The 12,111-nt window shown below is 43.1% G+C and overlaps 1 protein-coding gene across 4 annotated transcripts in view; it reads right to left on the bottom strand.

Moving 5' to 3' along the window:
* Positions 1-8,755, bottom strand: part of PBX3 (PBX homeobox 3) — a 233,475-nt gene extending 224,720 nt beyond the window's left edge. For 2 of the 4 annotated variants that reach the window (XM_036913929.2, XM_036913932.2), the window contains exons 1-2: positions 8,546-8,755; positions 7,533-7,606 (exon numbers count right to left, since the gene is read on the bottom strand). In XM_036913929.2, the coding sequence (XP_036769824.1) occupies positions 7,533-7,606; positions 8,546-8,745 (274 nt within the window). In that variant the 5' untranslated portion in view covers positions 8,746-8,755. The other 2 variants (XM_036913931.2, XM_036913930.2) reach the window with 2 other exon arrangements.
* Positions 8,756-12,111: the final 3,356 nt, after the last annotated feature.

The following is a 12,111-nucleotide window of genomic DNA, read 5'->3' as shown; positions in this document are numbered from 1 at the left end:
AATTCTAAATATTCCAGCTTTTAGGTACTGAAGTCAGTCTTAATGCCCATTTAATATTGTTTCCTGAAGCCCAATTCAACAACTTCTTTCTTTACTTAGTGACGAAAATATTCTTAAGAAGTTCAGGTTAGTTAAGATGTTAGTACACAAGCACAAGCACAGGTTTACACTTCTGAAAAAAGGTGCTAACAGTTTACTAGCCATGTTGCTGAAAAAAAACTAGCTGACACAAAATTCTTAGTATACTTTCATGTATAGAGAGCACAATGAAAACTTCATACTCAGATCTCCAATTAGGTCAATTAATATTCAGGAAAATTCTGTAACATCACATTTAAATAATCATGGGGGGGGGAGAAATACACCAATGTTCTAGAAGCTTCTCTAGACCTTTCAATCAATTTTATTTATATGCAAAACCAAGAGAAACTGAAAAAAAAAATAGGGAAAAAAAAAAAACACAAAGCTCCTCCTGATGCTAAAGCTCTCAATTTACTGACAGGCAAATGGCTTCATGCTGCCACTTAATCTCATTTCTTGCATAATGCCCTCTAATTAGCATATCAAAGTGAATTAATACTTCTAGGGCATTAGCAATGGGGAAATCTGCTCCAGGCTCACAATAGCAGTTAAGAGAGAGCCAAGAAATCCTCAAAAACACCACAAACCACTTTGCATTGCAAAACTGTTCAATTTATTTATCTTCTCTCTCTAAACACTTCTACCGCACACTGTTTTACTACTGTTCACCAAACAAAATGATAATTGCCAAAGTTACCAGCATCTGTAATGCCTGTTTAGAATCTTAATTTAGATTATGTTGCAGATAATTTCTATATGCAACCATTTGTTCTATTATAAATGTTAACATAGAGAGAGAGACCACAGAAATGTTGACATTCTCAATTAGTTAATTTGAATTTGAAATAAAATTTTATGAGGTCTTAAAATTTATGAATTTTTTAATGTAAAAAGCCACCTGCTGGACTCTGATGCCTAAGAAATATGTTTTGAAAACTGATGTATCACATAAAAGAAAAAAATCATTTTGCCACAACATATGTTGAGTATCCCAAATAATGGTTTAAACATTGTGAGGAATCATCAGCATTAAAAAGGATTACATTGTATACCAAGTTCTCATTAATATCACACAGAAGGAGTTATTGTTCACAACAGCTTAACATTTTTAAATCACTTTAATTTTAGAAAAAAATTTTAACAATTATTTTTATCCATAATTACTTTTAACTGTTTTCAGTCCTGATCTGTTACCATAATCACTCCAAAATACAAAATTGTTATGCCAATTCAACTATGTGGCTCTTACCAATTTTTTTTTTGCTAGACATACACTCAAATTTAGTACCAAAGCAAACTACGCTAACCAACAAAAACTACAGACATATTTACGGAGTATGTCTATTTATGAAAAAAATAATAAGGAAGAGATTCTGGTTACTATTCTGCCTATAAAGGGGATAATTGGAATCAAGTGTTGAAGACTAATGAAATTCTTCTTCGAATATGCTGTGTCTGAAGACATAAAAAGATGGTTTATTTTTTCAATGGCTCATTGAAGTTTACTTATTGTATATATCTGCTAAATATAACACTATCACCTAGCTGTGACAGCAATTGGTTTAGCTTCTGTAACTTAGTAAAAATCCTGATATCCACATCTAAAAAACTTTCCCCAATTTACACTACATAGTGATGTAAATTATTTCCTCTCTTCATAACTTAAACACAAAAAAGGTCCACTGAAGTAGAGCAAATGTCTGAAAAAGTCAACATGGCGGGGGAGGGTATGCAAGTTTTGCTAGTTCCTACCTAAATCATGCTTATCACACTGATAAATGGCTAAAACACAAGCCTGCTGAGAAAACAAATAAAACATTACTCTCATAGTGTCAATACTGAAATAATAAATACCTAAAGATGTTCACATGTACATGAATAGAGAAAAAATAGTTTAAAAATCCTTATTTAACTTGATATGTTTAGTGCTGATGTGATAAGTATTTTGAATAGATACTTCAATGGTATGAGTATAAAACAAAATGATGATGGATTCAAGGTGAGGTTCGTGAAACACAGTTTCAATTCTTTACTGCTATACTTCACATAACTTCATTCTATACCATAGATAAAAGGTATCAAAAAACAATCCAAATAAGATGATTAATTTAAATCTGTCTTAGAACTAGCCTTTTACAAAATTTATCAGCTGAAAAATAAAAGTACAAGCAAAATGAATTAAAAGGAAAAGGATCATAGCATGAAAGATGTACACACATATTTTATGAAAGCTGATGAACCAGTGTGCTCTTTGGTGCAAGTCAAGATTTCCTTTGCCATTGTATTAATATACTTCTGGTTCAGAATAAAATTATACAGATTAATAAAATAACAGTACAGTACCAAATAAAATACCAAAACTACACAAATCTGTAATAAAATGCAGTCCATTAAAACTGAGGCATCAAAGAGTTACTTGCACAAATCAAGTTAGTATTGACAAGAAGGCTCAATCTATTTTTATTGGGAAGGAAAAAAAAAAGGGTTAGAAGACAACCCCATATTTTTAAGATAACACCTACTTAATACTTTAGATTATAAAGTTCTAAACCAGTAAAGTAGTTAGATTTTTTCCTAGGTTTTGTATGAGAATATTGTTATGTATTATAACGACGGCAGAAGGGTAAAGAAAGTTGTAAAAATACCGTGCTTTTACACCTTCTCTCAAAACCTCCTAAAAAAGCTCCAGTAAGTTATACAAATCTATAGAAACAGGAAAAAATTTGCTAAGAACATATTCTTAAATTGCTTTAAGGAAAAACTTGTGATAAAGCAACAGAATTTATAATTCCAAATACACTGGCTGGCTTAGTATCTTTTCCTGCTTAGTCATTTAATATTTCAATGTAAACAAGATATGATGTCTCTCTAAATTTGATATAGAATTTAAAACACTACAAATTCATGAAAATTTGCTTCAAAATAATTTTGAAGGAGTGGAAGAGAGAAGACAAGACTGGCCAAGTGTTACCAACTGCTGCAGGTGGGTGATTAAGACATGGGGGCTCAAGTTTCTCCTCTCTATAAGTTTTATGTCTAAAGTTTTTATTTTTATAATAAAAAGTTTTTAAAAACTAGAAAGTACCTTCATTTAAACACAAAAATAAATCATGTATAAAACAGTGCATTTGTTTTTAAAACTGAAACAAATAATAATGTAAATATTGATATTGTAAATATTATAATTGTAACTAAATATTGCAATATATACAATAACATTTAGGCTCATATTTAACAGTTTTCACCTCTGTTGTTAATTTTTCACTTGATAGAATATTTGACTTTTATATATTGGGAATCAAAAAATTATACTGCACTGTACAAGGAAAATGAACAAATTTTAATATTGAAGCATAAAAAAAGAAAACATGCAGAACACTACAATGAGTCTCTAAACCTTTACAGTCAGAATTAAATAGAGGGGAGTTGACTGAGAGTATTACTCTGTTCCTCTGCAAGCTAGTCACACAGCAGTAAAGATAAAAGGTTTAATGATATATATCAGATTCTAAATGTGTATAAAAACTCACCAGCTACATTCTCCATCCAGTTTTGATAATCTAAAATTCTTATGACATCTTTTAGGAAGGGTTCCTTTAAAAGTAAAGCATTTTTAATAGTCACTTTCTTGTTCTCCTTAAACATAAAAAATACTTCAACTAGCCCAACCAGCCAAGCAGGCCTTTCTCTTCCCCTGCGGACACCTCCTGCAGTAGAGAAGTTCATTAAGTTTTATGATCTTCCCAAGTCAGTCCTGCTTATAAGCCTCACAAAGGCCACAAATCTGGCAAACCATCATGTATGCCATTAGACATTACTAGTAAATGAACGCTATTTAGGGTTTGTGGTGGCAATAAATCAGACTTTGGTTGGCAGCTATCAACGTGGAGTATTTTAACCTACTATTTAGAAACGAAAAGGTTGTTGATTTTTTTTAATATACATTTTTTCACCAGATAATTCGGATTATGTACCTAAATGTTAGATTTTCATTAAAAATATTTTAAATACATTGTCTTCTTAAAAGAACCTCTTCTGTCTTTCGATGCTCATAATTAAAAGCTTTGGAAAAAGGCAGATTTGTGAGGATGGAATATTTTACAAAGGGAAGTAGTTTAACATTCACAATTAAGGTGGCCAAAAAGATGTGAGGGAATGCACCAAAACAAGTATATGGACGAGGAGACCTCGTAGCACCAGGGATATTTAAAATGAGATAGTCGGTAAAATACGGCTTAAAAAAAAAAAAAAAAAAACCAAGAGAGAAACCTTAACATATCAACAATTATCTCACCGGTTGCTTACGTAGTTTAAAACAGACAAATATCCTGATTTTAAAAGCCTATATAACTTTTCACTTGCTTTCAAAATGCATAAATATTACAATTCAACAATGAGAGATGTTTCTACCCAAAAATAATTATGAGATGAATTTTACAAATGAATACATTTTCAAGAAAAAGCAAGCATCTCATTGTAAAAGTATACTTTCTCTACCTCTGAACAAGAAAATAATATAATTATGGTAGTTTGCCCATTTATCTGTCATAAAAGAAAAATACCTTTTCATACTTGGTAAGAGGGAAAAATGTTTTCCAAACTAAATCCCTCATGTGCATCAGAACTGGCAGTGTTCACTGCCTGATCAGAAACCTCAAAATCGACTAGCAGACCTACAAATACATAGTTTTTTTAAAATGATTTTGTCTTATTTTAGAAGAAGTACAATTGAAATGACATTACCCATTTAAGTGACAATTCCCCCCACCTCCCCACTAGTCAATTCTCTAACCCCCACCACACCCCCACATTGTGCAGAACAGAGTCATCACATAATGTTCCCGGTTTTTATTACAAATGAGTAGGTAAACTTTCTCTAGATTACACAGACTTAATCTTTGGATACCATATTATTAAATAAAACAATTTAAAGAAAGAACATTATGTAATATACATACATTCTACAATGCTTATAAATTCATGATGTTTCCAAAGCATGACTGTGGGAACAGATACAGATATGGGGTGGGGTGAAGGGGAGGCCTGGAATTTTCTGCCCTGCTCTCTTTGCTTTGGTAATACTACTGTCTACACAGCTGTCTTATTTCAAATCGAGGATTCAGAGTCCAGTGTCCTTGTCTCCTTCTAGGACTAGTTTTGGAGGATGAGGTGGAGCTGTGGGTAGTAGGGGAGAAAGGAGAGAAGAGAAAGAGCTTCACCCCCATCAATCATTCCGTACTTAAATCCTGTCCCTCTTGAGCTTAAAGAGGCTGGCAGGAAGATGCCTCTGCCCAGACAGCAGCCGCCTTTACTCTTTGTCGGCTGTTGGCTTTTTACAAAAGAGATAACATGCAAACTTGGATCTGCCGACCAAAGCACAAAAAAAGGATCTAATTTACAAGTTATCACTGAAAGCCTCAGAAACAATTTTCAAAAAACAAAAATTTCCTTTGTCATCTACATCTTACTTCTTAAACAGAAGAGCCCCACCAAAGCTCTCTACCAGCAATCCCAGACTCTGAAAAGATATGTTTCTTTTTGGTAACTCACCTTCGTTCGACATGAGGTTGACTATACTTTCCTTTCAGAATGGTGTAACTAAGTCTTGTGCAAATAAGCAACTAGAGGCCTTATGCTTCCTAATTGAATTCTGCCTGCTGCTAAATGTCTAAACAAGAAAAGCAGTTTGCTGGGTTTGGTTTTCAAGCTGGCTAGGCCAAAACTTTACGAAGGTAAAAACAGAAATACAAATCATGAGAAAGGGGTGAGAGCGAAGGAATATCAATCCCCTCTCCCTGATAATACAATGTCATATAAAGTTGAGTCAATCTTAATATTCACAACATAGTCGATACCCCTGTTGCTTAGCTGTCAGCAGAAACTGAAGTGGAGCCCTGATAGCAAGAAAACCCTTGGACATTAAGCACCATAATTTACTGGGAGTTACATACTTTTAGGCTTCTAAACTAAGAATCTTCAAGATTTAATGCTAACGTCTTATTTTTTAGTCAGATAAAAATTATCCAGTGTTTTAAATCATAATGCTTTCTAAAGTAGCTAAAAATCAACACAGTAAAAGTTAGTAATTTTAAATGCCTGTGGTTTTCAAATGTAAAATACATTTTAAAAAGAATCACTCAACATTAAGAAACCATCTACACTATGTGAATGAAAAGCAGAAAAAGTACTCTAAGGCTCTCAATATTTGCTGTTAATTATGGTTTTAGCACATATTTTAATAGACAGCAAAAACCCATCATCTTTTCTTGATTACTTTCAGAATCAGAATAGCCCTGCAGAGAGAAAAATCTGTTTTAAAGGAGGGCAACTCTCCTACCAACTAACAATTATATTCAGTGTGCTATTATTTGTTCATTCAATTTGAACACAATCACATTATCCTTATAAAAAGCATCACCTGAATATTACTATATCCGGGACTTTATCTTCTTTACCTCAACTTAAAAAATGGCAACTTTATGATACCGCATAACCAACACAAACCAAGAAGAAGAAAAAAAATCAATAGTAAAGCTTGTTTAATGTACTTGTTTGCCATCACAGGGCAGATAATTACCAAATACGAACTAAAACACCTCAAATAAATTGCTAATTCTACTTGAGTCGCTACTATCACCTCAAGACTAAAATACCTTCAATAGAAAAAAATCTAACAAGCAAATTAAATTGAAATAAATTGTCAGAAATTTATCCAATGTGTACTTGTAGTTTCATTCCAGCACTTCGGCAAGACCTGTCTTCTCATATATTCCCTGCCTTGACCACTTCAAAAATTGCTTAAACTGCATCTGTGGCTAAACCTGTTTCTTACTTTATAAAATATATATTAAGCATATTTACAATGTAATGACTTAAAGCATAAAATTTAACGAAAGAATTAATAGATGTATTGTATATGCTTAAACACATCATTACCCTTCCATGCTTCTTAAAAGTAGTCTTCTCAACTAAAACACTAATTTAAACATGCTACTGGAGTCTGTTCAATTGATCTATTCTTCTATCCGTGGAGCTGAAGCTTAGGGCTGTCTAAGTAAAACAAAGTTCGGGCGATGCTTCTCCCGGGGACTCAGCCCCTGCCATCCAAGCTCCCGTTGCTCCTTTTAAAAACTGACATACAAACAAGGCGAAAGGAGCGGGAGAGGGCGGCTGGCGCGCCGGGCCCCCTCCCCGCCTGCAGCCAGGGGCCGCCGCCTGGGGACAGCGACCCAGCCCCATCCGCATCTACACTACATTTTACACCGGGAGCGAAACTGAGAGATCGAACTCCAGATTTATTGCAGTTTTTTCTCAAGACCAGGAGGTGGGAAGGAGAGAATGATCAAAGATGGCGGTGCCCAAAAGCAGCGGCTCTCAAGTGGAGAGTCGAAGGAGTAGCTCCGACCCCACCTCGGGGGTCTCCGGGCCCACTGCGGGGCGCAGCGTCTTACCTGTTTTCTCTTTGATCTCACACAGGACGCTGAAGAGCGCGGGTTTCATTCTGTGACAGTTCAGAGCATGTTTCCTAAAAAACAAATAGCAAGACACAAAGGTATTAGCATCACCTATGGAATAATATGGCGCCTTCCTTTAAGTTAGACTCAAGATTTAATTCCGGCCCCCTATTTTGGAAGCCTCTTTTGAACCATTGCAAGTCAACAGAAACTCAAGTTGTCCAGTTAGCGGCAGCCAGCAAGCTCCGGCGGCTAAGGCTCCAGCCCGAACGCAGCGCGACCCATCCGCCCGGCAGGCAGCAGCCGCGGCGACCGCAGGGCGCGAACCCGCGCGGGGAGCCTTGATACCCGGCAGGCGACGGCGACCCGGAGGAGGGGTCGGCGCGGAGGGGCCCCCTCGTCCGCCCTCCGCAGGGGAAGCGGGCGCTGCGCAGGCGGCCGGCCGACTGCAGCCAGCGGGCGGTGACAGCTCGGCAAAGTTTGCGAGGCGGCGCTCCCTTCCCCGAGAACTTGGCCGCCTCACCCGGACCCGCCAGGGAGCCGCCCATGGCCCCGCGCCGCGGCTGGGGCGGCCGCCAGCACCGCGAGGTGGTCCCGCGGCCAAGGGGAGCCCGGCGCCGGACGCGGGGCCAGAGGAGAAAGTTGCACTTCCTTCAAGTGCGGCCCGGGGCCCCCTCGGGCAGCGTTCACTGGGGTCCAGGAGGGAGGTCTGAATCCGTGGGCGGGGGCCGGGCTGCGAGAGGGCCGGACGGGGGGTGGGGGGAGAAAACCACAAAATCCACGCGGCGCCAAGTCCGTCCCGAGCCCCGAGAGCAACTTTGCCGACTCCGGCCCGCGTCGGGGGGCGCGGGCAAGTCCCCTTGAGGCCAGGGCGGGCGGGCGGCCGGTTTTCGGAGAAAGTTCCCGCCCGGGGCTGAGGCCCCTGCCCCGGGCGCCACCCCGGGCCCCGACTCGGCCGCCGGCCTGGCTCCCGCACACACACAAAAGATGCTTAATGAGACGACACCAACTTTGCTTGCGCCTCGTCCAAGCTCTGGTCGGTGATGGTCATGATCTGGTGGAGGATGTCGCCGATGTCCTGCTTCCTGCCGTCGCCGTCCGCCCCTTCGTGGCCGTGCGGGGGAGGCGGCAGGGCCATGCCCCCCTGCACCGAGTGGCCGGCCAGGTTCACCCCGGCCAGAGTCTGCAGCATCCTGGATTGATCGTCCATCCCGCCGCGCGCGGGCGGGAGCGGGCGGCGGCGGCGGCTGAGGCGAAGGCTGAGGCGGCGGCGGCGGCTACGAGGGAGGAGAAGAAAGAGGGGGAGGGGGAGGGGGAGGCGGCCGCGCGCTCCCCGCCCGCGCGGGGAGGGGGCGGCCCGGCCGGCGGGGCCCGCGGCTGAGGCGGTGCGGACGGGCGCTCGACTCCGGCTTCCGCCGCCGCTGAGGCTGAAGAGAAGCGGCGAGCGGAAGCGCCAGGCTCCGCGGCGGTGGCGGAGGCGGAGGCAGCGGCCCTCGCTGCCCTCACGCGGCCGCCGCGCCGCCTCCTCGCCGCCGCGCGCCCCACCGGGCGGCCCCGCGCAACTTGCTCCTCAGCGCCGGCCGAGTTGCCGGGACGCCCGCAAACCCCAGCTCCAGCCTGCGCGCTCCCCTCCCTCGGCCGCCGCCGCCGCCTCCTCCGCCTCGGCCGGGCAGGATCCGAGCCCCGGCGGCCCCGGGGGAGGGAGCGGCGGCGGCAGGCGGCGGCGGCTGAGGAGGAGGCCGGCGGGCGGGCCGAGGGGACCGAGGGGGGCGGTGGAGGAAAGTTTGGGAGCGGGCGGGCCGGCGCTGCGGGGTGCGGAGCCCTATGGAGGGCCCCTGCGGGCCGCGCACCGGGCGGACAGCAGATTGATGGGGCGGGAGAAGTCGCCGCCGCCACTGCCCGAGCCGCGCACCCTGCCAGCCGCCGCCGCGGACCGGGCTCGAAGGCCGCTTGGCTGAGGGATTGACAGGCTGCCAGTGCCACTCACTCACTGCGGCCCCGGCGCCCGGGGGGAGGGGCGGTGTGAGCAGGGGGGCGGGGAGCGCTCCGCACGCTCCGCCCCTGGGGGTGGTGCGCGCGCTCATTGGGCCTTGAGCCTCCCGCCGCCGCCGCTGCACCGCCCCCGGGCTTCGACCCGCCCCCTCTGGCCTCTGATCCCCAGCGCCCGGGAGCGCAGCCCCGGATCCTCGTTTTTCGTAGAGTCTTCGACCCCCGTTGTGGGTCGCGCTGGCCCGCAAACGTTGTGCCGGCACTCCGGCTTCTGCTCCCTGGTGTTAGCAGTCATGGGTGCGAGGAGTTGTGTGGGGGACACGGGGCAACTCGCTGCAAAGCCAACCATGTGCTTCCTGGCAGCGCCTCAGCTTCACGCCTCGGACAGCACCTGATACACTTTCCCGCTCTTACCGTCAGGAGGTGGTACCCTTAGGGTACTCGGCTTCCAGTCCCAGGCCAATCGCAACGCGCTCGGAGCCGAAAAGGGCGGGACAGAGGCAAGAAAGGGCGGTCTCCATTGGAGCTTTCGAAAGGTCCTGGGCATAGGCGGGACGCAGAGGATGGTGACCCCGCCCCTCCCGCGATCACCATAGTAACCAAGAGGGCGAGGCTCGAGGTCGGATCCGATGCTCCGGCTTTGCTCTGTCCCTAAAGAGGTGAGCAGGTAAGGTGGGGGAGTCCGTTGTCTATGCTTGATGCCTGTTCTGAGCGCTTCTGAATACACTTTTCCTTGAAAGGGTGAGCATATGAAAATGTGTCAGAGGGAAGTGGATTTGGGAGGAGGGAAAGGGCCTGAAATCCAGGACTAATTCAACACTTAGAACCCTTTACACATTCTGCAATTCTTGGTGATCCAGGGACTAGTTCTTTGGCTGTGTTTGCTTTCAGCTGCCTCCAGATAGACCAAAACTGCAAAAAAAGAACTCATTACAAATATACGTTAATTTGAATATAGACTGGATTTCACTTATTAACTTACCCCATCACCATGAGTCATTTTATATTAGTGATTTCAGCCACATATTTCCATGTCTATAATACCTTTTCTTCCACTGTACTCTGTCCACAAATAACTAAAGGCTCACATTATTTGGTGGCCTAGACTTCCACCTCTCGTGGACGCTTGAGATTTCTCTTAACCTCATTTCCCAAACAGGGCTTCAACATGTTTTCTCAATTTTAGATTCATGGAGCTCACACTGGATGGGGCCGTTGGTTAGGTAATTCTGAAAAGTCTTCTTGTTCCTTCCCCAAACTCAGTAAGCTGTCTTACCTGAAACCAAAAATAGGGGAATGAGATAAGAAAAATGACTCTTACTCTGCAGGGTTTAATGTAGGACAAGCAGTTCCTTACATGCCAGATGGGTTCTTGGAATGAAGCAGGCTACTCAGTTCCAGATTCTTTCCTTCATATGTTGTGTGTACTTTTAAATACTCCCCACTGCAAAGCTAATAGCTAACCTTACAGTTAGGCAAGCTAAAATCTACAAACTGCACAGCTGCTGGAGAGAGAGTTCCAAACAATCTACTCTGCTTACTTACTTCCAAAGAATCCCCCTCATGTTCATTAATATTCCCTGCTCTTTCATAGCCCATTCATGTGTCAAGTTTGTGGGTCTTCTTTCAAGCCCCCATTATGGGTTACTCATAGTCATCATTGGGCTTTCTCTTTATTCTTAACTTGTTTTTCAGAGCGCTCACCAAATTCTTACACATTTTTGCATAAAGGAGCAAGAGCAAGCAGGCAATCTTTCATAATTCTCCAACGTGAACCTGTAAAACCACAGAATTCTATCTAAAAGATGCCTTAAGCTCTAAATTCCTTCCAGCTCTAAAATTCAATGATCTTATGACTCACTATCAAGGCCTCCTCCCTGCCCTCCTTCTAAACTCATAATGTTGACTAATCAGTCATGAGGATGAGGCTAATTAGCAATGGGGATTTATGGTTATTTCTAGCCCACTCCAAACAATGAGTTATGTAAGCAGAGCAACATATATAAAAATGTAAATAAAATTAAAGAAACACTTAAGCAAATAAAGGCAATTGGGAACTATGGGCTATGTAAACAAACTGGAACATAAAAACATAAATTAGAATTAAGAAAACAGTTAAGCAAATGCTGGCAATTAGGAATAAAACAAGTTGTTAAGTGTCTAACACCCGCAGCTATTTTATGGCACACACCTCTAAACCGGTGGTCATTCAGTGATGTGGAAGCTTGATACCATAATTCTGCATTAAGTGATTGGATTAGACTGACCTGCTTGGGAGGCTTCTCTTTTTGTTATTATCAGTGTGAGTTGCAGTGAAAGCCAGAGGATCCTAGCAAGGATTCCTTCACAGGCTCATTGACAACTGCTGTTGATTTAAAGCAGAAATTCTTTTAGGTGAGTTCCCAAGCCCCAATAAACAGTGCCAACTAATTGCACATGCTCCAAGATCTCTTGTGCCCATTTCTCATGTAGGACGTTGTCTTGTCTCCACTCAGTAATCTCAGTCGATGGTCGGTACATTCACAGAGAATAGAATAGAACTTTCCCAAGTACCTGAATCCATCTTTGGTCTTTCTAAGGCAGTGAT

This window comes from Manis pentadactyla, chromosome 3 (genome assembly GCF_030020395.1).
Source record: "Manis pentadactyla isolate mManPen7 chromosome 3, mManPen7.hap1, whole genome shotgun sequence".
NCBI lineage: Eukaryota > Metazoa > Chordata > Mammalia > Pholidota > Manidae > Manis > Manis pentadactyla.
Note: the sequence above shows the minus strand (reverse complement) of the source record. Positions and strands in the feature narration are given on the sequence as shown.